The 25,754-nt window shown below is 37.7% G+C and overlaps 1 protein-coding gene across 4 annotated transcripts in view; it reads left to right on the forward strand.

The window, feature by feature from the left end:
* Positions 1 to 25,754, forward strand: part of SLC9A9 (solute carrier family 9 member A9) — a 180,811-nt gene that overhangs the window by 63,982 nt on the left and 91,075 nt on the right. For all 4 annotated transcript variants that reach the window (XM_010406118.4, XM_010406120.4, XM_019289930.3 and 1 more), the window contains exons 7-9: positions 5,221 to 5,359; positions 6,187 to 6,292; positions 16,465 to 16,553. In XM_010406118.4, the coding sequence (XP_010404420.3) occupies positions 5,221 to 5,359; positions 6,187 to 6,292; positions 16,465 to 16,553 (334 nt within the window). The remainder of the gene's footprint in view (positions 1 to 5,220; positions 5,360 to 6,186; positions 6,293 to 16,464; positions 16,554 to 25,754) is intronic.

A 25,754-nucleotide genomic window follows, 5' to 3' on the forward strand; every position in this document is an offset into this window, starting at 1 on the left:
ATAAAATGTCCTCTAGTATTTTAGAAATTCTGGAAAAGCCTACAAAGGAACAAAGTATGGTCAGAAAACAGAGGAAGAAAATAAGCCATGACACAGAGAAAAAGAAACAGAGTGTAAACCCAGATAGAAAATATTTTCTAAAACAACTGCTAGACCTTTTTCTAGAAGTAAAAACAATAATACTAGTAGCAGTGTGATGAAACCAGGCTATAAGTGGAATAAAAACCATGATGTGCTGTATTGCCAAGGAGAATAAAATTTTGGGTATCCATAATGAAGGTTCAAATGCTGGCCACTTGGGCAGTAATTCAACTACCAGTACCTTTTTCTTTTTCTTTTTCAGTTCTTATATAAAGATCTATGTAAACAGAAATCTTAATATCTATATTTCTGCAAAGTCTCTGTTTCAGGAACCTTAAACTTCTAAAAATTTGCAAATATTGCCAGGAATTAATTCCGTGGAGACAGATTCCTTTATACAGAAGGATGTACAAAAGACTCCTCTGTGTTCTTTTAATGTACTGATCACTCTTTTAACACATCTGAAAAATACAATAAGTTTGTTTGTTGTTTGAAATTTTTGTCTAGAAGATCTCCATACATTTGCTTCAAAACTGTTAAAATTGACTGCTTCTGCTATTCCTTAAGCCTTCCTGCTCCGGGTGTGTCTCTTCTTTGCCTTAACTGCCTGCAAAGCTTCTCTGCTTCATACATGCTTTTATTGGCTTGGCACAGTCACATCCCAAACTTCATTTGTTTTTATCTTTATAGTTCATCTACTTGCTCTTCCTGTGTGAGATCTTTTGTGAGGAAGCCTAAGAAGGCTCTACCAGCCTACGACTTGCCAAGAGAAGGTGTGGGTGTCTGGTGCCATGCATGGGCTTTTACTTCTGGCTTCTAGTTCAAGCACATATTGTGGGTAAATTACAGCTCTGACTTTTCGGCTGTCTTCCAACACTCTTAGGAAAAGTATACAGTCAAAAATTGTGTGGGAACAGAAATTGTTTGGTTCAATCCACTTCTCTGAAAGATCCAAGTTTTCAAACATGCTGTAGTGACCTACCTTTTTCTGTATAATTATAATCTCAGGAACAATAACCTTCTTTCTCTCTTAAAAGCAACCTTGAACTCTAGAATACTTTTTTCTGGCCTGTTTTATTTTTCTTAATTAGCAGCTGAAGAAATCACCGTGTAGTGCTATAATTATTTATCACCTGAGGGAGATCCCACTTCATTCAAGGAAGGTATTTTAGGGAACATCTGACCTTCCTGTATTTTCAGGTATTTTTTTCTTTTCTTCACGTTGTTCCTGATTGTCTTCTGGGCAGTAGTACATGGCACATGACGAAGTGGCAAGGAGAAAGAAGGGCAGCTGGCTAAAGGAAGCCATTTGGCTTAGCCGGCAAAACGAATGTTCCTCTCCAGAGCTGTTTATTTTCATGTTGGTCAAATAGACAGGAGGAAGACAGGAATAAAACAGTCTGTTTACTGGTTATTTCTAATAACTGATTCTACATAATTCTATTAGAAATTTCCTGCTGTTTGCACACATTTTCCTTCTGATGCTTGAATGTATTTTCTTCAGCATAATGTGTTTTCCTAAAATTCATCCAATACAGGTGTTGCATCACTTTGTCTTATATCAAAACAGAGAGTCTTTATGTTGTTCTGCTAGTTAAAGCTGACTAATATCTCTTTATTTAGAGATATTGCCACATTAGCCCTCTGTACATCAGGTTTGGACAGAAACAAAAGTAGGATACAAGATTTAACCCCAACAACATATTTTTCCTCAAAAAATTTGCATGAATTACTGAAAAATATCTGCTGTAATGCTAAATGTTTTCCATTTTATTTCTTTTTTCCAAGGAAAATACATTGTGCTGTACTCACAGGCTGTGAAAACTAACAGGAAGAAAAAGATCTTATGAATAAATGAGATTTTGCTTAAGAATAACTGAAGATGCAAAAAGTACTCAATTAAGATGTAACTGGAAACATGACTGGATGCCTTCTATTGCAATAGCCCTTCTGTCATGCAGACCTTTAGTATTAGATCCCTATGAAGTGTGTAGAAAGAGTTTGTCATGCTGAGCTTTCATCCTAAAGTGATCTTAACAGATGAGGGAAGTGGAATGATTAGCGTGGTACTACTGACACAGACTGTTAATCCTTCATCCACTTCAAGCAAAAGCTACCACCCTAACTTGCAATATATTGTATAAATAAGTATTGCCTATATTTCCTTTTTTGAAAGCTGTGAAAGCACTTGACCCTGTCCAATGTTGTTTGCTCAAGGAAACACAGAAGACATGGAAATAAAAAGAGATCTGTTAAATAGCTTTCTAATATAGAAAGTGCTGGCTAATCCTTATAAGAACCAGCCAAGAAGTGAAGTATTATTCCTGACTCCAACCAGAAGGAGAGGCAGAGGTTACCAAGCTCACATACAGACAGGTAGTAGGGACTGTGACATACATATATTGAGCATTCAGTGAGGAGCCAAAAAAAATCTCTAATTCCTATCCCTGCACTCTTTCTCATTATGGGTGGCAAATAAAGCAGGCCTTCGCCATTAAATCTGTTCATTTATCAGTCTCTGAAAACAGTTCTCTACTGCACTTACTTTGAGGACTCCCTTAATCCACCTCTGATACAAATTTACAAAAATAAACTCTTTTTTCTTCTTCTTAAACTAGTTCAGTGTTTAGAAAGCCTCTGAAAACTAAACACAGTTTAAATTTAGTATCAAACTCTCCCACACTTCTTATTAATGAATTGCAATCAACCCCTCTGTACAAAGAGCAGATAGCAGAGACGGCAGGTCATGCCAGCAGGCCTCTTGAATTCCTCTCCAAGGAAAAGGAAGAAGAGTAGAGGCACTATAATTTTAATTATGGTTCTTTCCAGTGTTAAACTTTGCAGTTGTGTTTTTAGGTCAAATAATTAGTTTGGGAGGAAGTACTGGAATAAACAGGATAAAATCCCGTTCTGTTAAATTGCAGCTTATCTAGGAAAACTGCCAGGTAAATCAGTGTGTATTTTGGATGCTTGAAAGGATTAAATGTTAGTGCTAAAAAGAAACATATCCAGAAAAATAAATAGCTCTAGTACAGAATAAAGCAAAATGAAAAGTAGATGTAGATATTCTTTGAGCTGCAGGGAAACAGGAATTCAGTGGAAAGATTTAGACCTGAAACTATGGTTAGCATAATGAGCGTATGTTGTGATATGGTGCTTTTAAAAAGTCATGGGGGGCACACTGAGTAGAAAAATTTCTCAGTGAGAATGAGTCACTTCATATTCGTTCCGGAATTAACTACATTAAGAATATCATGCTTTCTTCTAGTTTTCTTCATACCTGAAACCTGTTGGTAGATTAGAGGGCAAACTGTAACCCTAACCAGTCTAAATAAAGTCAACTTTTCTTGCCCTAAGATTGACATACTCAATAAAAAACCATTTACTGACTATAGGTTACATTTGACTAATACATTTTCACTCCATGTCAAGACCTTTCTGTTACTGAGCATCCCTACCATGGTCAGATACCCATCATTCTAATAGAACCATTTTCCTTGATTTTAGGACCTGTTTGAATTCACCACTCAATGCAGGCCACAGCACCACTGGCACAAAAGATCATTTCCTGATTTATAATTCACTAAGTGAAACAGACCAGCAGCTGCAGACTGTGTACTTGGCTGGGACAAACATCAAAGAACCAAGTGGCTGCTTTGCTGTCAAGACACACCTACAAGCTTTTAGGCAGGAGAAACAAAGAATTATAACTGTTCCCCTGGTCTAAGAAAGTCACCCTTGAAAAAGGACTGAAAATTTAGATAGCAACATGTTGCTGATCTGCTACCAGTATTTTGTGTCCTCGTATCAATAGCACTTTCCACTACAAATCATCTCACTAATTTTGTGGTGGTGCTAATCAGCATAACTGGAGAAACAGATTTTAGTCCTCATGTAGTGCATGAGCATTCACCCCTCATATCTGTGGTGCTCCACCATACACCTTGAGAATCCTTGTGCCGTTTTTGCAGACTGAAGCCATGAGAACTGTTTTCACGTGTTCACGTTATTTCAATGCAACGGTTTAGAAAATCCTTTATACAGAACTTCGACTTTAAGCCTTATCTCCAAATGAAGAACATCAGGCTGCAAGGATCACATTCTAAATATCCAAAAGCTTAAAATATTCACAACTTGTTAAAAATTCTAAATTTTTAATTCTTAAAATACCAATTGTTTTCCAGCAATCCAGGGTGCATTCTGGAATCCAGCGCCAAACTCAGCACATTTTCTGTGACAAGGATCATGAAAGTACTCAAAGCAAGAGAACATGAGGATCTAAAATGTTGCTTAATTATTTTGTGAGGCTTAGAGCTATTTTGTATCAGCTAAATATAACACTTCAACAAGAAAAAATACATATATACATGGAGTTACTGGTGTTCTGGGTAATAACTGACTCGTGGCAAATAACAACTGAGACACTCAAAGAATTATTTAGTGCACAGCCCCTTGGCTTTGGTGGCATCCTTTCCCATTCCAAAATGCTTGTGGTGGCTGCACTCTGGGGTGGGATACAGGAGATCACCTTGGACAAATGCAGCAGTTTCTTTCTGAGGGACAACATCCATTCTGTCCACAAGGTTTCCTATTGCTGAGCTCTTGCTACAGCTCCAGCTCTGGTTATGAAGGGTTGCACCAGGAAAGGAAATACTTGGTGGTTTGTAATAAAATTGCTGCTGCACGTGTGGTACCTGCTGTGATTTGTGTCACCCATTTGAACCTCAGCCACAGAGATGCACTTTTTATCAAAGATATTTGCAAATATGTACTGCTCTGAGGACATATGGCCAATAAATAATTCAAAGTTATCTATCTTCCCTGCAGTTTTCTTATCCACCTACCACCTTTTAATGTTTTGTTGGCCTGGAAACAATATTGTTTATGGCACTTCTAATATAAAAGTGTTATTGACTGGCAGTAGACTATTTCCAGTGTGATACCATGAAAATAAATTGGCTCTCCCTAGTCTCCATCTGTTTTGCTCTCATCTGCTGTTATCCCAGAGAAGTCTTGTTTTGCATTTTGCGTGCCTAAAACTGTTCATTTTCAATTATTGATTCCAAAATTGTTACAATGTGATTGAATTTGTTATTCCTTTTTCTCTCCCTCTCCCCCATCCCTTTGTTTTCTTTTCAGCTCTATATCCATTTACAGTCCTAAGGAGAATCCTAATGCTTTTGATGCTGCTGCTTTCTTCCAGTCAGTGGGAAATTTTCTGGGGATCTTTGCTGGATCATTTGCCATGGGATCCTCTTATGCTGTTGTCACAGCTTTAATATCCTTTATGGTTTGTTTTCAGGGAGCAAATCTATATATGTTGGAAATGATATGCAATATCTGAGACTGACCATCTTTAGTTTGAGCCTGACACCTTTCGCTCTAGGCTCAAGTGCTTGCAAACAAACAGACAAATCATAAATTGACAGGAAGTATAATTTGTCTGAATCTACAAATTTCTTTTTTACATTTAACTTTAGGCAGGACTCTGGCCTTTATCATCCTATTTGTAAATAATTGCATTTTAAGGAAGGTGTTTTGAAGTATTTTGAGGCTAAAACATGAATTTATTAAGTACAGCAACTTATTTATGAACTCCAGGCTAGCAGCAGTTACACAAAAATACAAGGGAAACACTACACTGTGTCAGTGTGACTGAAAAGTCCATCAGTTTAAATAAGCTGGAAGTGAAAGGTCTGTCTGTTGCCCTGCATTTTTTCTTGTGTTTTACAGTTCATATAAAATGCTACTGTAGAAAGATCAATGATTTTGATCTTTCTTGCATTCACACAAATATAAACAAATGCCAGTTTGTTTATAACACTGGACAAAATTACTTCGTTTTCCTTTTTTCTGGGAAAAAGAATGCAACCAACTAAGTATTAATTCAGCCTCCACAAAAGTACTTAAAATAGCTGACTTTAAAATCTGTTCTGGATTTTCCTCCTTGAGATAAGTTAGAAGCTGTGCAGTTTTTCCCAAATTCAACACGTATAGATGAGTATGGTGGGGAAGCTTGCTTTCTTTCATCCTTTATCAGACCTGGGCTAATTTTAGCCTACAAAACAGCTGGGTTTTTATTTTTCCTTAGTAATCTTTTAGCACTTGACAAAATTTACAAAGCTGTGTGAGTTTCCTATGTTGGAGACAGGTCTGTTTTTCCTCCTATCCTGGAGTGCCTTCTTATCAGCAGAAGCCGCTGGGCTTACAGGTAAGTGTTGCACTTAACTGAATAAAAGCAGTTTTATAATATGCCTCTAGTGTGGGTAAAAGGCCTGGTTTATTTTAGGCATGACATCATATATAAAGCTTCTAAAAGCCTGTTGCTATATTGAAGATTGTTTCATCTTTAAGAACAAATCTGTAGTGACATTGAATTGTCTTCCAGACAAAGACATAATAGATCAGGCTCAAGTCCTCACTCTTTCTTCCCTGCATTATCCCATCCCTATTAGTTCTTCTATTAATCCCCCTATTTTCTGGCCAGCTATGGGACCAAAGATAACAGTAAGTACAAGGAAGGAAATAGGCAGTACCATGTGATTACCAGAAACTGTGTGCTCCTCTGCACACACTGCGTGTCCTGGGCCCTTCTCATTTTTCACAATTATCAATAATTGAGACCAATTATCAATAATAAACAGTGAACAGGGGCCAGTGGGTGGTACCTACCTCTGCATTTAGGAAAAAAAGTCATCTTTTTCAGTGCACCTACATGTACATCTTTGGCACAGCCATGTCCCAGTGACAGGTAGGAAGATGTGTTATCTGATTGTTTTTTCATTAATGCCAGGAAAGAAATTGTGCAATCACAGTCAATTATGTACCCAGGGCCTCCATTAAAGTGTACACAGAATTTTAGGCAAAAATTGTAAATGGATATAGTTTACCTCTACAGCAACCTATTGTACAGTGTGATTCAAAAGAACAAAGTTCGTATGACCTTGATTGTTTTTAATGCTCTGGAGGTTGTCACCCCTGAAATCTAGTGCTCTACTTCGTGTGAGGGAAAATCAGAAGAAAAATGCTTAATGGAGTGGTAATGCCCCCCATGCTGGCTTGTTTGCAAAATTGTTCAAAGCCTTTTGAAGGCAACAGTTATATTTTTACTGAGTTCTCTGGAGCAATCATGTTACTTTTTTAATAGCAGCCACACAATCAAACTATTTCTGAATGGGTATTAACATCCTCATCTTCTGGCATCTTTCTCTTACTAATTATACAACTTTTCATCCTGTTTACTGCCAAATTCTTCAGGCCAATGAATAAAAACAGTGTCACATGAACTGAACAAAAGGGTGGTATTTCATTACATCAAGAAAATCAGATACCAGGTTGAATTAAAGTCCATTTTGTCTCTTAACAGCTCTGTACTGGTTTGGGTGTTAATTTTCTTCACAGTAGCTAATGTGGTGCTAGAAACAGCATTGTTAATTCAGGGATATTTCAGGTATCACTGAGAAGCACTTACACAGAGCAAAGGGATTTCCTGCCCCTCACCCCACTCCACCAGCAAAGGGGCTGAGGGCGCAGGAGAAGCTGTGAGGGGATGCAGCCAGGACAGCTGATCCCAGCTGACCCATTCCAGAGCAAGAGAAGCTGGAGGAAGAAGGTTTCTCACTCATAACCTTGTCATTCTCTCCCCCACCCGACTGGGGGGAGGGAGTGAGCAGCTGGGGGAGTCTGAGCTGCTGCCTGAGGTTAGACTCAACAAGCTCTTAAAAATGTGGCATGAATACTGCAGAAAAACAGAAGCAAAGAAGGATTATTGTTGATCACTTGCCTCCTACTGGAGGTACTGATTTCTTAACCCAGTGACTTCCAAGTAAGGACTGTTTTAAAACGCATTCCTCACAGAGCACAAGGATGCTATGTTTCAGCAACTGAGCAATTGATCATACACTACACAGAAAAAGTAGATTTGTAAAGGAAACACTAATGTCTTTCAGAGCCTCAGGTGCTGCACCAAAGGTAATTTCCATTTCTCAGGCATAGGAACAGACTGTATGTCCAGACAAAAATAATTGGCATATGTCTTTTTTGCATACTGCAAATGAGATGATAGACAGCAGAGTCTCTCCTGGTAGTTACCCTGAAGAGTGTTTCATTGCTCTTTTCTGCTGTAATATATAAAATATCTGAAATAAAAGACTTAATTATTGAACACCACAGATGGTGGTAGTAGCCGTGGTAAGGAATTTTAAATGGACAGAGGCAGACACAGAGGAAGAGATTGGAACCAAAGTTTCAATTTAAGGGAAAAAATAGCAAATTGTTGGGAAATATAACTAATTCTTATCAAAAAAGTAACTGATGGAGGAAAGACAATTAATTCACCAACACATATATCCTAATAAAAATTACCAAGCCCTTTTAGATCTGTCACTAGCATTTTTTCATGAGTATTTATTCATGGATTCTGAGTTTCAGGTGGAAATTTTTTAATTACACTGTTGTGAGAAGGCAAAGTTTAGTCTTGAAACTTTTACTGGTTAAATCTTTGTCACTTAGTTTCTGTAAAAGGCTTTTGTCAGAAGATGTTATTATGGAAAAAATCATTGAGCCTTTCTTGTGGCTTCAGAAGTTCAAAGCTGTGTTTTATAAATGCATTTACTTTATTAGTACTGTGCTGACATTACCCTTTAGTTGTCTGGCTTAACCATTTTTGATGTTGCTTTCATCTTGTCTCAATTTCCTCTGAAATAGTTTCAACTCCCCTCCTTTCAAAATATTATTTTAAACTCCCAGTTCAGCAGGAGAAATACTCTATTGGTTAAGACATTTTCAACTGACTTTGGTTCAGCTGTGATTTCTCGTACCTGTGCTAAGGAAACCTGTGCAAAATGCAGTTGTGTGCAGTCCCCACACAGGTGGGTTACACACGAAGCCCCTGTTGCAAAAGGCAGGGGGAGCCCAGGAAAAGTCAGTCATCCTTCAGGACACAGCCAACTCTTAATCCACACTCCACCACTTCCAATCTTTTCCAGCTTTCTTGCTTTGCCCTTTGTCTGTCTCAATGCATGGACATTCTGGTTTTACAATCAACTGTGCCTGTTCTTGAAAGCAACTGTGAGAATCCAGAGAGCCTCACTCCAGCAATGGCACAGCTGCACCACTGCATTCAATGGACCACACTCCTAGTTTGAACTCTCTGAATTCAGCTGACATGCTTCAAAAATTAACTTGTTCCATTAGACATTTATGCCTATATTCATCTTCATATTCCTTGGATATTGTGTTTTCTCTGTTCATTCCTTCTAAATGAACTTCAAAGGATTAACACTAGATATCAGTACTTCCCTGTAGCTATTAAGTAATGTAATTGCAAAATAATTTTAGTCTTATAGTGCTTTCCACAGCAGTCCTTCAATCATTCTGAGCTTTTTGAAGTGTAATATTGAAGTATTTCATAATTTAGAAATAATGGGCTATACTGGCTTTTTAGTGGGTAAAGTAGGTGGTAGGGTTCACTTGTTTAGCTTGCAGATTTTTAAAATAAAATTTAAATGGAGAGTCTTACAGGTCAATGTTTTAGAGAATATTTCATTCCTCTGCCTCAAGATATCCCATGATATATAACACACAATATCTGGGCCTGACTCTGGTTGAAAAATGGATGTGATCGAAACAGCAAATCAAAATAAAAATCTGGGATGACTACACAATTATTGTTATACTGGGAACTGGAAATTATAAATTAATGTTATGGTTATTAATCTCATAGCTATATCATCAAGCTGTGACATATGCATGATAAATTGATTCTTATACAGTAAAATCTAATTTGTGCATTTTCTCATTTGCCCTGAAGTATATCATTCCTGACTGCTGAGCAAAGCTGTAATAACAGAATACTAGAGTAAGATTAGTGGTAATAGAGTTGTTTTCATTTGCAAACTTCATTACATAGTATTTACTAGTAGGCTATGAAAAAAAAAATCATAAAAATTTAAATTCAACACTTGTTTAAATAAATGAGGAAAGTACATCTAGCATTTATTAATTGCTTGTTCTCTTGTTTTATAATGAACAAAATTTTCTAAATTGTAAATGATCACTCAGTCTGGGGAAGGTTCCATGATGAACATGGGCATTTAATGGTCATCTCAGTTAGACCTTCTCTATCTACAGCTGTTGGAAGGGAGTAGATATTCAAATAAAAAGACATTAATTTACCTGCAGAAATACACTCAAGCATATGTATGGGAATTGGCTTGCATGTATGTGTTCAACTGATGCATCTTCAAAGTCACATAGGGACTCAGAGTAAAGGCATCAAAATTGCAGCCAAGCACCTCTGATTTTTACACAGTAAAGACCTGCATTATGAAGACAAAAAAGACAATAGACCTTGAAAGAAAAAATTGTTGGAGAGCATCATTTTTGTTCCTTTACTGGTTTTCAGAGCCCTTTGATTTCTGATCATTATAAAGGGAAATCTTGTGATAATAAATTACTGCTGCTTCCTCACCTTCAGCAATCCTTGTCTGAACATTTTGTGATGTGTCTGCCTTTGTGACACCTGCCTTCTTATTCAGGGGCTCACAGAGTCTATCAAGCAGGAAAGCTTTTCCTCCTTTTCCTCCAAAAATAAATAAGCAGCATACTATGAATGAGGTACCTAGGATGGGTCTAAAGATCTGGTCCCTCACTGGGGCAATTTTGTGCTACCTTTGTATTTAGGACATAGCAAGAGTAAATGTCACCAACTTCCATTTTCTTTAATACTGCTGACAAAGTGCATTTATCCTCATGCTGTTCAGTTCTCCTATCTGTTTGCTGTGATTTGTCTAGAATCCGTCATCTACCTCACTGCTTTTTTAAAATGCTGTGACCAGTACTTCTTGTGACACTCTCAGAAGGGATCTACTAAAACATTTCTATCTTCAGTACCGAGCACTGTGAGCCCAAGGCAGTTTGGTGCCTGATGGGCTTTAGTTCACTGAGCTGACATTATTCTACACAAGGAAGATATTCTGGGCTTTAAATTCTAAACTGTGTGGTTTTCTTTTCTTTATTCATTAGTAATGTGCCATGCTGTGTCATACAGAGTAGGAAAACTCCTGCCAATAAGGAGGGAGAAGGGATACCTTGGCTTCCAGGTCAAAAGGAAAGAGACCACAACTCTTGTAAGCTCTAGTTCTGCCACTCCCAGGAGCACAGGATGAAATCTAAGCCTAATTAGGAAAACAGGCTCTTCATAGGTAAGAAGAAGGCACTTGCACTGCTGTGCAGAGATAGATGACAATGAGCTCGTCTGCTGCAAATCCCTTACTGGAGTCAGGGCTTGGGTCTGGCTAATTTAGGGGCTGCTGTAGGTACTGCCTTTTAAGGCAGTAAGTGAAAAAGAGAAAGGTGCATGTTTTTAGAGAAAAGTACATCTTCTAGCAAGGTATTAAGCTGAGACCAAAGATCAGCTGCCTAAAATGTGGACAGTAGAATCTTATTGCTAGTGCAGAGGTTCAGAACAAACAGGGTAAGAACTCTTAACATGTCCAGAATAAAAGCTGTTATATGTCACCATGGGAGTTCCAATCTAAATTGAATTCAGCAATTCATTTGGGGTTACAAAAGTACAACACTGAAGCCCAGGTCTTACTTGAAGCAGCCAGGTGCAATACCAATGAACAGTTCTCAGACAAGGGCCTAAAAAATCCCCTCACCTCTATCTTCTATTGCTTTCTTTCATTTCAACATAAAATCAACCTAAGACAACTCCAGAGATAAAAGCCTCATTAACAAAGCACAAGCTTTGGTTCCGCATTGGTGCAGGTCTGTGGAGGAAGCTTTAAGTCCTTCCTTTAGTATTGAGAAAATGATTAGTCACACTTCATACCCCAGTGAAAACAGCCTGAACGGGGATAGTGTTGTATGGCCTTATTACTGCAGCAATTTGAGGCAGACCACAAAGTCTTGTTTCCTGCCACTCACACATTCAGTCTGCATCCCAATAGATGCTGTGGAGATTCTGACATAAATATTACTCTAAAGCAAATTTATCTGATATAAATAATTTCTCTTTTACCCAGTCCTCATTGTTCCCTTTTCCATGGATTTCACCACCTTTGATGAAAGGCCAGTTTCTTCTGCTTTACTGTGAGATTTCAGGATGTTGTGCGTCTTTAGAGAGGCACCTCAGAAGCTCTGGCAAACTTCAAAGTTGGGACAAAAACTGGTCAGTTTGCTTTTAGATCTTTTGAAATGAAGCTGTATTTTTATCTATTCCTTTGCTTCCCCAGAAGGCAGAGGTTTCGGGGGTTTCTTTTTCTAAATTCCATTTTTTACCACCAAAAGACCTGACAGCTGGAGACAAATGTCAGTTTTAGTCTCTCAAATTAGCAAATTCTCAGGATTTGATTGTGGCCACTCACAGGTTTGCATTAAAAGCACATTGCATATGCTGCTCTTCTCCGACATTGCTTTCTACATGTTTGTGAAATGGTGTAAAAAAAGATTTTGCCTTTTAGTGAGACTATAGGAGCTATTTTCAGATTAGCACTTTTAAATTAATTTCCACACTATCATTTTAAGGCTGACACTATCAGCAAAATACTATTAAATATACACATTCCTCTCCTATATTTTTTATATTAAATAAATAAATAAATAAAATATTAATATTTATATTACTAGCTTTTGACTTAACCATTTAATCTACATGTATTTGTAAAAACTAAAGTAAGTTCCCTAGCTGTATTAGCAGCTAACAAGCTGTCTCTATTCCTCTGTTATAAAAAAAATCAAATAAAATGGTAGGATTTTTATTTCTAATAAACCTCTTCAAAGAGGTTGATCTGCAGCTGAAAGTTTACTAGTCACTAAAATCATTTTTCTGTGAAGTGTCTCATTTTCTATATTACGAGAAAAATTTCAGTAATCTGTTAATGAACACAAGAAGCTGTATTGCACTTAAAAACTGACCACCTATTTCAACACTACACATTCCCTGCTTACTTTAAGTTAGCCTTTTGTGCTGCAATTGCAGTACTAAATGTCTCAGTAATTGCTAATTTTTCCACTTAAAAATATAATGAGTGAGCTGTCTCCAACAGTCTGAAATTGAGGACTAGTAAAAGGGCCATACTGCTTTATCTGCCTCCCAACATCTAATGGATGCTTTCTGTTTACAACTCCAGTATTGTCATTTTTGCTCTTACCTGTTTCTCTCCGAAATCAAGCCCACAAAAATCACCTCGTTTATGTGCCATACTCTGTCCACTCAGTATTTTGCTACTCAGCTTTAACTTCAAAATCCAGCTTTGTTAGTCCTACAAAGAAATCAAGATTGCTTTTTCCTTGTAACTAAAGAGTTCTGTGTTTGCTTCTTTCAGTACTTCTCTTTCCTTTTTAGTTAACATGTAATTGGTCATTACTCTGAAGTAATAATTTTTATGGGTAATCATTACAAACAATTTTCTCCAAGCCTTTTAATGAACTCTTCATTGTGAGAGGCATGGCTGGTACATATTAAGCTTTCAACTGTAGCAATTGAAATATTCTACTGCATTCCCCCAGTCTTCCCTGGAAACAGGGTATCTGGTTTCTACACTTGCATAATTGCAAGGTTCAGTTCATTTATTCTTATTGCAAAATCAGATTTAAGCCATTTTATTCCTCATGACTCCCTCTCAGTTCTCTCACTACCCATAATTAACAGTTTCTGAGCAGTCAAAACCAGTTTATAATCACAGTTGAATTAAATAGTCAATTTTCAAAATGCAAGACTTGACACCCTGATGATTAATAGAGAAGAAACTGCATCAGAAACTCTTATCTCCATTTTGGTTAGTGAGCCTGGAGCTGATGATACTTAGCCACATTACTGATTTGCTGTATTTTTAACTGAAATGTCATTGTTTGAGCATCCCATTGCATATTATTAATGCCTTGAGAATTTTTAAATTCCCCAGATCAGTTCTGCACAAATACAGTTACTGAGAAAAAAGAATTAGACACATTTATGAGAGCAATTAGACCTCACAAAAATATAAACTCCCTAGAATGTATTTATGCAGTGAAAATCTCACCACTCCCCACATTATTTACAGTAAAGTTTTAGTGTAGCTAGAAAAAAATAAATGTCGAAACAGACTTAAGAAAATAAATATTAAGAAACAAAGACACATGAAAAGCTCAGTGGAATTTCTCTTGGCTAAAGAGTCGGTATTCTGTAGAAGCAGAACAGGTAAATTTACAATATAAAGAGAAGCCAGAAGCAAAGAAAATGTCCACAGTGGTTTGTGGGGGGAAAAAAATATATTTGTTTCCTTATTTTCTCTCTGATGCCAGTTGTCCCTTGTGCCAAATCAACTCAGAAGTATTTACTCCATACTTTTGTCTTCCATCAAAGGCATATTAATGCCAGGCCTGAGTTCTTCCCAGAAAAAAAGAGGGGCTTGCAAGTAAAGAAAGTTGGATTTTTTGCCCAATATTTTCTCAGTTAGCAATCTAAGGAGAGTCTAAAGAAAGGCATAGTAAGGTAATGGTTAATTTAACTGGTATGTGACAATTCACAGAGCCCACACACAAAATCTTCCCCAAATAAAATAGTTTCAGCATTGTCTAAATTATTACTTTGATTTGTTTCCTTATCTGTGCTGTGTCTCAGGGCAGGAGGATATTTCACCTGCCTCAAGGGCCCTCTTGCTGCTAAAGTTCAAACTTTTAGAAATTTGGATAAGCCTGTTAAAGAACCTGTTGAGGCACCAGTGCTTGAGGCAACTGACACTAGTTCAGTGTGTTGCTATCCATTTTGTCCTGGAACTCTGAAGCCTGGCCTGCTCCTATTAATGCTTTTGAAGTAGCAGATTGTTTGTACTGGGTTTGCTGTGCTAGAGGTGCCGTGCTGCACATTCTCCCCTGTTACTGAGCCCCTTCTTGCTGGCCCTCATAAAGTCAGGAGAGTCACCATCCTGGAGAAGATGGAGGAAGCTTTATCCAGTTTCCAGTCCAGGACTGGAGGAACAGACTGAGATTATTTTCACCATTCCACTTCATGCTCTTTGCTTCCAGTAGAGCTGGTTTATATGTTTCAGTTCATGCTTGTTTAACCCTATAAATGCCTAGAAAGCTGTAGTACAATCACATCACAAGGATGAATAGTGCCTAAACCTGGACAGGCATCTTTCTGCTTGCTTTGTTGCCTCAGACTTATCAGTATAATGTCAGTACACGTGAGCAGCCTGTGAGCTAAAATCTATCTTGCAATGTGCAGAGCAGCCCATGAAGAAGCAAAACTAAAAGGCTAATTAAGGCATGCTGCAGCTCCTACACAGGAGGCAGGGAGGAGGAGGGCTGAAAGGCACAAGGACTAAAGCACTGTGGGGTGGATGGTGGAAAACTGTGTATATGTGAGCCCTGGAGACGCTGGGCACACAGCGATCCCACTGTTGGCTGGCTTTGTGCCCAGCCACTCCACGTGCCTCAGGAGGCATGTGTGGAGGGTTTCAGGGAACGACGATCAGAACGGACATGAGAAAGCCCTGAGCTGCTGTGCAAATAATTACCTATGTAGACATGCCCCGAGTTTAACAAAAACACAGAGCTTTCTTCCTCCATGGGCATCTACATATGGCTACTGATGGGCACTATTTTTTGTTTGCTTCCTGTGTGAGTTTCTCCTGCACTATCTGTGTCCAGACTTTACAATCTTATCAGCTACTTTAATTACAATACTGCATTACAGTGATGTTACTCTGTGATTCTAGTGAGTTAGGACCAGGGCCAGGGAAGAAGTATTGAAAAATATCACTATAAAACAAACTTGTTATTATTATTCTTGACAAACCTGCTTCCCTGCTCCTCCAGCCCTTCCAGAAGCTGGGACTATAACTGCTGCCATGTGTCTGCAGTCACTGACCTGGTTGCTCTGGGCAGCACAGCTTGCAGCTGCCAGAACAACACTTTTAAGCAATGTGATGTTGTTCTCCCTGATATTGTTACCCACTGCTTGTGATGAGCTACAATCAGGCACAGACTGAAATTATTTTACCCTGTTGCAGTCATTCAGTACCAAGTGGTCTCAAACCATTTAAATGTAACAAAACTACTTTTTCCTTTCCTATTCAGTGCCTGCCAATTTTTTTCAAATAATCCAAAGTGCTACATATTTCGATTGTTAGTCCTGCATTTACAATTACTGTCAGTTAGATTATGGTTGGATCATACCACGTATTAATTGAAACAAGTTTTCTACAGCCTTTGTATTTCCAAATACACAACAGTGGAAATGTTATGAAAGCATGATTGTCCTTAGAACATATCTCTCAAATTTCTTTCGTTATAAAAAGCTGTTAACAGATTAATTTGCTTTTTCATGCAGCCTTTTGCAAGCCTAAGTAAGAAAACAGAAGAAGCCAACTCTGTTTTTTCTTTGCATTTCAGGCATTGTTGCTGTCCTATTCTGTGGAGTCACACAGGCCCATTACACCTACAACAATCTGTCACCAGATTCCAAAATGAGAACTAAACAGGTAGGGCATGGAAATAACTGATATCTTGTCTTCCACTGGTGTAAGGAATAACAGTTACTGGAATATAGCTGGATGGGATTACATTAATGCAAAGCCAGAGGCTTATGTCTTCATTAGGGGAAAGACTGGAGATTACCTGGATAAGCAAAAAATATAAGAATTTAAGAATCTCTTCTTCCCAAGAGACCTGAAATATCAGACATGTATGGAGATAACAGCTTACACCAACTTCCATACAAAAATTCTTCAAAATTAAGGAAATCAAAGAGCTCTGGTAAGTAAGACAGAAGTGGTCTGACAGATTGGATCCCTGTTGATTTTTGCAAAGGGACTGTATGAAGTGCAGTCTGCCCCACAGATTTAAGCAATGACATCATTTAATTTCTGTTTCATTAAAAATGGTCATAATTAGAAAGACAGAGATTTTTTCTTTCCATTGTGTTATTTAGAGTTTAGAAAGAAATGTGAAATTTGATCATCTGGTTTGTTTGAACAAATGACTAGTACAATTGTAATTAATTTTTAAAACTTGAGGCGGTTCTCAGATCTATGGCATTCAGAGTTCAAAATACTTTTCAGCATAAGGAGTAATTTTAGACAACCCTGTCACCACCTAGATACTGTAAGAAGTCATTTAAATGCAGTTTTCTTCCCTTTTAATGTTGACTCATATGTCCCAAGAACCCCAGGTTGTAGGAAATCTATCTCCTAGAACAAAATGGAAACACATGGTCCAATACTATAATTTTCATGATGCAATATGGTGCCTTTTTCAGCAATTCCTTTCTTTTAAGTATTGGAAATTTTACATAGAAAATTTCATCACTTCTTGCACATCTCAATTTAATCAAAAATCCAATTTTCTATCAAAAACAGCTTGATAGAAAAAAAGTACTGGCCACAGTATCCGTTCAACTGTTAGAGTCTCACAGATTTTAAATCACAGAAAAGTTTCTGGTCAGTACTCCTATAAGAAAGTGTTAGCTATTGAACAGTATAAGTCTTTTCAATTGTATTTCTTCATACCAGCAGAGGCTGATACTTTCAGAAAGTATTCCAGCAGAGAACTAACCTTTCTCTGATAACTGTATTGTAAGAGAACATTGAAATCCATTATAGAATTGTTTCTGTTTTGCAGAAAGACTAAATTACATGTGCCACTACTCCCTCTGCATATAACTTACAATTTGAATAGAAGGTTTTTTCAGGGATTCATCTGCATGTTTTAGTGATGCCTAGCCTCCGAGGGAGACAGAAAAAGCCGAGGTTGTGATATTTTTAATCACCTATGAAGCTTTTCAGCTGCAGAATTAACTAATATTTTGTTTAAATGCATCCTGTTTTTTTTCATGCTTACTCTGTTATTCCCTCCTATTCAACAAGTGCAAAACAAAATAGTGAAAATAAACCAGATTTACCCTTGAACACACAGAAAAGAGATTGTGTGTTTCTCTATGGAGCTCTGAGTTTTATGCACTCTTTCCTATTCTGTTTTTCTCTTCCGCATAAGCCCTTAATCCTCGGCCTCCTTTGCGATATGGTTCAAACATTGTTGTTGAATTCCTTTGAATTCTTCTAATTTATTTTCTAATCCAAATATTACCCTTTCATATGCAGCTGTTTCAGTGAGACCTCCACTGCCTCTTTCTTTCTCTCCTCCCAAGAATTCTCTTCAAGCAAATTTAATAAGCCACACACTGGGCATTCTCATAATCATATATAACGTCAGTGCAATTTAAATGAATATTGTTGCTCACACAGTTGGCTTTGCTCCCAATCTAAGTCATTTTTGTTACTCATTACTGGCCAAAATCAAGGCTGTTCAGTTCTTTTATAGAATTATTCCAAAGCAGTCTCTCTCTTTTGTTACAGTATGACAAATCTTTCAGTAAGGAGTGCTGAACTGTAATGCACACTGACAAAAGAGTGAGTTAAGGCTGAAGCTGAAGCTAACAAAAATCATGGAAATTAGATTTAAAACTGTAAATCAGATTGCAAAAATTGTGTTAGCTGTTTTTAAACAAATAGCTTTTCTTTACTGCTCTGCGTTATTTTCTTTACATTTTTTACTTGCTTTTAATATTTTATGGCTTGATGGTAAAATCCAGTATGCAGTGATAGAGAAGGTATTTCTGACCCTGGTCCCAGCTTCTGCATTTCCCATAATGCATCGTCATTTGCTCTAAAAAAATAAAAAGGTTTTCTTGGGTCATTGATGTAAAATGAGGACTTATCTACAGTTCTTAAATGAGAATTTAAGAACATCCATAAAAAAGGCCTGTTAAAAGATGCCATGTAATTATTAGTCGCCATGTATCCTTTATTATTCCATCAATCACTGTTTAACATTCCATGAAAGAGACATATTAGGTTTCAGGTATCTGAAACTTACAGAATCTGAAACTATAAAGCAACATTAATTATTTCACAAATAAGTGAATTATTTTGACACTGTCATAAGTAAAGTAATATAACAAAGATTTAGTGAAAATGGAAGCTTTAGATAGTTTTCATTCAATTCAATTATCCCCATTTCATTAAGTATTTATAAACATTCTGTGTGTTCTTACAGACATTTTTTAACATGGGTGATGTTTTATGGCAGTATTTTTAAGTCCTCATCCTTGACCTGACCATGGTCATCATGATTTTAACAGTGAGATTGACCCTGCCCTCCATGGCAACAAGGTTAGGTCAAACAGAGTGCTCCTGAATTTCAGGCACTTAAAGTTTAATTTATCCAATGTATCTTTAGTGAAGGAGAAGATGAAGCTGCTGGGATCTGATCGAAAGCTATCTGATTCTGAGCAGCTTTCTTTAGAATTATTTACAGCTGCTATCTGACCTCACGTTATGCTGCAGCCAGACAGTTGCTTCTAAATCTTGGGACATTACAGCTCAGATTTTACATTAGGCTTCAGATGTACAGCTGGGCTGGGTTGATTTGCTCTGCTACAAGTCAGTGGCTGGGTAGGGTGTTGTGAGATAAATAGAAATCCCTGGTTTGTTAAAAGTGGGCAGAGTGTAAATCCCTACAGGTCACCCCTAGAAAGGGATGCACTGTGTTTCCTATGGGAAGATAAGACATTCCTTGGTTTCTTTTGCTCTCTGCCCTCTATCACTTTCACTCAAATGCCAAGCTAAGACGAGCACATTTTCCTAGTGGTGGAGTACTGACTAATAGCCATAAATATTATCCATCATACTTATGAGTTGAATCATTTGCTGGTTATGTTCCTTTAACTCTGGGGAACAATTGCAATGATAAGAATGGGTCAGGGCAATACCTCACTTTGGTTGAGTGTGCAAGGGTATAGAGAATTCTCTTTGCAGCCAAAATAGTGTCAGCAAGTTATAAATTCTGGAAAGGGAATTCTGAAATGCATCACCTATGGAAGAACAGTCAGGGAACTACAAGAAGACACAGGAAAGCATGTCCAGCCAACGAGGGAGTATGTAACACTCTGCCCTGCCTCCATTCATTCCCCAGTCTAAGCCTTGTTCTCATGGTAACCTCTGAAACTGTTGGTGAAGGTTGCTTTCTCACATTAGATGTTGTAGCCTTTCTAATCACACTGGAAGTTAAACAGTTACTCACCTGTTTTGCTGCTCCTGATAGCAAACCCATTAAGGGAACAGCTGCATTAGAGACAAGAGCTCCTGGCCTGATTGTTCAGCTGCACAGGGCGTGCTGTGTGCACAAGATTCCAAGTTAAGATTTCAGTGGCACTTCACCTCCAGGGTTTAACACAGGCAGGAAAATGAGGTAAAGATACACCAAGAGAGCTCAGTGGTGCTTAACTTCTGAGTAACTTTACCAAGACATGTCTCACGAGGAGGCTTGAGCAAATCAGTTTGCACCGGAGGACTGGAAGTTCAGACTGATCTTGGGCTTTGCTCACTGATGGACATAGTACTGATTGCTTCAAATTTTAATCTCCACACTATAAAGCAGACATGATTATCTCTGATTAATACAAGGCATCACTTTGCAGGGGAGTGGCTAATATTTCCTGGAAATCCCTGGAAAATACATGAAGCTTTCAAAATGTTCCTAGCTCATTGATGATGCAGCTACATGTCTTCCAACAAGGATGCTGGCTAAGGATCAATCAGCTGATTGCTGGATCAGAAATTAAGCTGCATTCCAAAGACACTTTTGTGTAAAAGGATTGTGGTTTTAAGCATATTAATTTATTATAATTAATCACTTTAATCAAAACAGGTTGAAAAAACAGTCATAAAACATGTTTTTAATTTGTCAAAAAACTGCAAATCAAATCATTATTGTCCCTTGTCCCTAATATGTTATAGTATAGTCTCAATATAGACTTAGAATAAAAAAATCATTGAGGTAGGAAAAGATTTCCAAGGCCATCAAGTCCAATCATCAACCGAATACCATCTGCCACATCTACTCATTTATTGAGCACTTCCAGGGGTTGTGATTCCACCACTTCCCTGGGAGCTGTTCCATCCATGATTATAGACTCACTTTAGAAGCAAAGCAAAACAGTAGAGTAAAAGTAAAGTATGGCAATGGAGGTGTCCAAATCAACTGAAAGGGGAAAAAAAAAATCAATCAGAGGAGTGTTACGTGAATGCCAACAATGTTTACTAAAAAGAGCATTATAGGACTAAAGGCAAAGAGGTGACTGAAGTCACTGTATCCAAATGAAGCACCATCACTGGAATCTTGACATTCTACTGCTTTTCTGCTGGCCTATGTATCTCGTAAACCAGGTACAAGCAGACCTACAGCCAGCACTGGAACTACAAATCTCCTATCTCTTACAGATACATGATACTGTCTTACAGGACTCTTCCATCAGCTGTCTCTTGACAAGAAAATAAATAATGCTCTGCAAATTCTGCTTCAGCAACAGAATGATTTCTCCTGAGTTTCTTGTTAAAAGCACATGCCAGGAACTGCGGCTACTGTTGTTATCTTTCTGTGAGAGAAGGAGAGCAGCTGGGAAGAGATGACGGTGCACTAACAACACCCAAACTGCGTCGATCTGGTTTGGGAGGGGTCCCACTCCAGATATCCAGCACCCATAGTGTACTTGGGAGAAGCAGCCCTCTAGCTTCATTGGGAGCTGCAGCACAAAATGAAATGGTTTGGTGCCTTTATCTTAAACCCTCCACAGTCACGCTGGACATGTGTGTGCTCTGGGGCTTTGGTTATGCTATTTGTGTGAGTGTTTAAAATCAAAGAGAGCTGGGCTTGCTTCTATAGCACACAGCCTATACTAATTTATCTCTGGTTAATGCCTACTATTTTCTATTATCAAACATTGGACTGTTTATAGATGATGAGTTTATACTTCTAGGAAGAAAAGTACACGCACAAATGTCAGGTTATAATGGCTCTTATAATTCAGACTCTTAATTTATAAAATATTTGATAGTGTTTCTAGGCTGAGGAAAACCCTACTTATAGCAAAATGTCCTAGATTGTTAGCAAGGCAGAACTACCACAAAACATAAGGAAACACAAGGATAATTCTCATCCTTTTGAAATGAGCAGCCTAATTGACAGCTGTCGTGATTCATTCAGAAACTCTACTTAGGGAAAAACTACCTTTAAGGCACTGCAAGAGGTCAGATATTTCTACACAAATGATTGGCAGAAAGAAAGACTGAGAGAAACGTTATCTCTCAGAAAGGTTACCACTAGTACCAGATTCTAATCAGTCTTTGCATCTGTGCTGCGCGGGAGGAATCTGTTTTCTCAGCACACCACAATCACAGTGCTTACAGGAAAATTTCATACCAGAATGGGGGTTTTACTATCTTCTAAGGTGTAGAGCTGGTTGTCTGATATGAGATAATGTATTTGATGGCTAGTCCTTTGAGAGTAAACTGGAAATTCTTTTTAACTAATGCATGGCTTTCAGGTCTGGCACTCTTCAAAAATACACAAGAGACCTTTGCCTAAAGAACCCAGTAAAGCCCAAATTCTTGGTTAGCATTAAATAGGCTGCATGCATGAAGCACATTTATCCATTTAAGTGGAGACTGACCATAAAAGTTAGCTCTGATGGGCGCTGTCACACGGTTCCCCTTCTGCAGCTGGACAAAAAAAAAAAATCAATCCCTAATTTCCAACCTCCTTGAACTCCTGCAAGTTCAGACTCAGAAGTGATAAAGACTGAGGCTTCAGGTACTGCTTCTTAGGAAACAGCACAGGTGGCCAACTAACAAGGGTCAATAGAAAAATTGAGAAGATGCTCCTTTTGATAACAAGAGTCTGAAAATCAAATAGCATTTGGGAAGATTTAGTTGTACTGGAATAGCATTAGAATAGTTTTGCCCATATTTTAGTCAGTTTTGCTTAAAGTAAATACTTTGGAAATGAATAATGTCAGGGAAAGACCTTGCTCTTGTCTTCTTGCATTTCACCCAGATTTTTCCTTTTTTTTTCTCCTTTTTTTTTTTTGAGACAAGGCCTGTAGAAAAAAATCTTCATTTTGCAGCTGTTCAAAAACACAGAAATGCCCCTATTGTTTTTCTTTTTGAGAGAGGAAAAGGATAAAAACATAAAAGGGTTGTAAGCGCAGTTTTTAAAAGAATGGCTTATGCAATATTTATCTTATGGTTATTAAGAACAGATACTGGCAATTGTAACCTATATTGGAAACAAAATAAGCCAGTCTTCTACACTTCTAAAAGTCCAAAAGCTGAGGTCTCTAGACATTAGTTATCATTACAGCTCCAGCCTAATACCCTGAAAAGAAGCAGCCCCTCATTCTTGTCCTGTGCTTTCCCTTATAAGCTCCAGTTTTCCCTCCCGAGGCACTGATGAGCTCCAGCAGTGTCATGGACGTGCTGGCTGAGCCCTGTGTTCCTGATTGCAGAGCCAGAGCATCTCTGCTGAGCCCCTGGGTCTGTTACAAACAGCCTGCCCTCGTTCAGCAATTGCCTTTTTTTCTCTAATTGAATATGCACCACATCCATAGTGCTTGTAATAATTATTACCTTTAAAATGGATTGCAATTGACAGGAAGTGTATAATGAATTCCAGTTCTCTGCACAGCTATTTTCTGTATTTAGCAGTAAAAGCTGAAGATTGGAAATGTGCCAGGTGCATTGTTTGACCAGATGTATCATAAGATCTTATAGAACCCTGTAGAACAGTGTAATGCTATAAAGAAAGCTAAAGCTGCTTACTGTATGGGCTTAACAAGAAAAATCATAACAACACAAGAAAATCTTGATTTCTGCAAAAGGAATTATACTAACATGTCTTTCAATCTGAAATTCTTAACAAAATCCCTCATTATCTGACTGATGTTCCTGATTACTTAACCGTGCTAAAAGAATGTTAATCTGCAGTCTCTTTACATGCAACTTCCCTTAAATTTATGTGAAAATGCTGTAATTGTTTCCTCTCTTTCAGCTGTGAGCTACATGATGGATGGTAAACAGCTAGGAAACATTGCTATGAGTAAACCGATAATGGTAGACTTTATAACTCTGGTGTATCAGTAATTACCTGCATAATTTATGGTTTATATCATACATTAGCTGCTGTTCTATCCATAATACTGAAAATATTGGGTGTCCATATACAAGAATCTTGTTAGAATATTCAGCTCTATACTTCATTCTGTAGTTTCCATTTCTCTCTGTCTTTGTACACCTGCATTAGCGATTCCTTAACTGAGAATGTGCAAATGTGCTCTGGCCTCATTAATTCCCATCAAGCATGTGTCCCTTTGTCATCAGCATTTTATGAGGAATATCATATTCTAGTATCTTAAACACACACACACACACAGAGAATAATAAAAATGTACTTTGGACCTAGGAAGAAGAGAAATTCTCTTGAAAAACAAAGAAAAAAACATTTTCCTTCCTTTTGCTTAAGCACAGAAACTGGAAAATAACATGCTCAAATGTAATTCATACCCTGAAGTAACCCAGAACTATAATGAAGCAGTATTTCTACAGAGAAGCTCATCTTGTTGAAAAATGATGTCATTTTTGATGCTGGTAGGCTAAGGAACATAATACCATATGCAAACTAGTTTCCAAATGGCTTCATTAAAGTTTTTACAATCTGTTTAAACATTAAACATTTTCTTTAAATATTAATAAAGATCTTAGATTGTTAAGGGTGTAGGTTACTCTTTACAGCACAGAATCAGATGCCAGCAGTTAGCTAACATATACCAAATGGAATGATAACCGATAGGCCGAAATCTCTTTGGCATATGGAGAAATGTGTAAGGAACTTCCGAAGTGAGACTCGTGCCATAGTTTCTCTGAAACTGCCCTGAGTCACAAATGAGGCTCTGATATGTCTTGCTCTGTGCAGCGGAGTCAAACTGCTTGGGGCTGTGTGAGCTGCTGCAGAAGCCAAACGCTGCCTTGTAGAACTCTGCAGATTGTTACTGTCCCTCTTCCCACAAGAGGTTTGAAGAGCGACCTCTGAAATATTTCTCCCTACTTCAGGTAGCTAGCACTTATCTCTAGTTTTTAAGTCTGCAACCATGCAAATACCCAGCCCTGTGCCCCACGTGTGGAAATCTAGTTTTGTGAAGTGAATTCCCTCTAGGTAGGTAGCCTGTGAAATCAAGCCCATCCTAATTATTGCCACCCTCCTCATCACAGCAACTATGGAATGCATAAAGAAAAAAAGAAAACCAGAATCAGTCTAGTCCTGGGCTAGGAACATATTGTCACATCATCAACATGTAGTGCTGAAACAGCAGAGTGCACTTTAACATCCCATACTTGGAGTAAATATGGTTAACTTTAGTTCGAAGTATGGTTTATAAAAATCTCATGTTTTGTAAAAGTAGACAATTATTACAATTCTTTCAAACATGTAGTCAGTCACAACTCCCTCACGTGAGAATTTGTGACAAGGATAAAAAATAAAGGTAGGATTCTTCCTTTAAGTCTTTCTTAATTTTTCATACAGGTAAACTAATTTAGTAGAATTTTATATAATGAACCAAAGCCCCTTGACTTTAATGACATCTGGCTTATTCTATAAATGAGCAAGTTCTAAATATATGTAATAAGAGAGGTAAAACCACTCAGTCTTTTACTTAAAATATAGTTATGTCCTATGGTAATGATTTCCTCTGACTTGATAACACTGACACTTTAGATTATTTTAGTACCGGATTTATCAATAAATTCTTCAGTTATGGAATAAATCTCTAGAAAAAAAAAAAGTCTATTTTG

The sequence above is a fragment of the Corvus cornix genome, chromosome 9, assembly GCF_000738735.6.
Source record: "Corvus cornix cornix isolate S_Up_H32 chromosome 9, ASM73873v5, whole genome shotgun sequence".
NCBI lineage: Eukaryota > Metazoa > Chordata > Aves > Passeriformes > Corvidae > Corvus > Corvus cornix.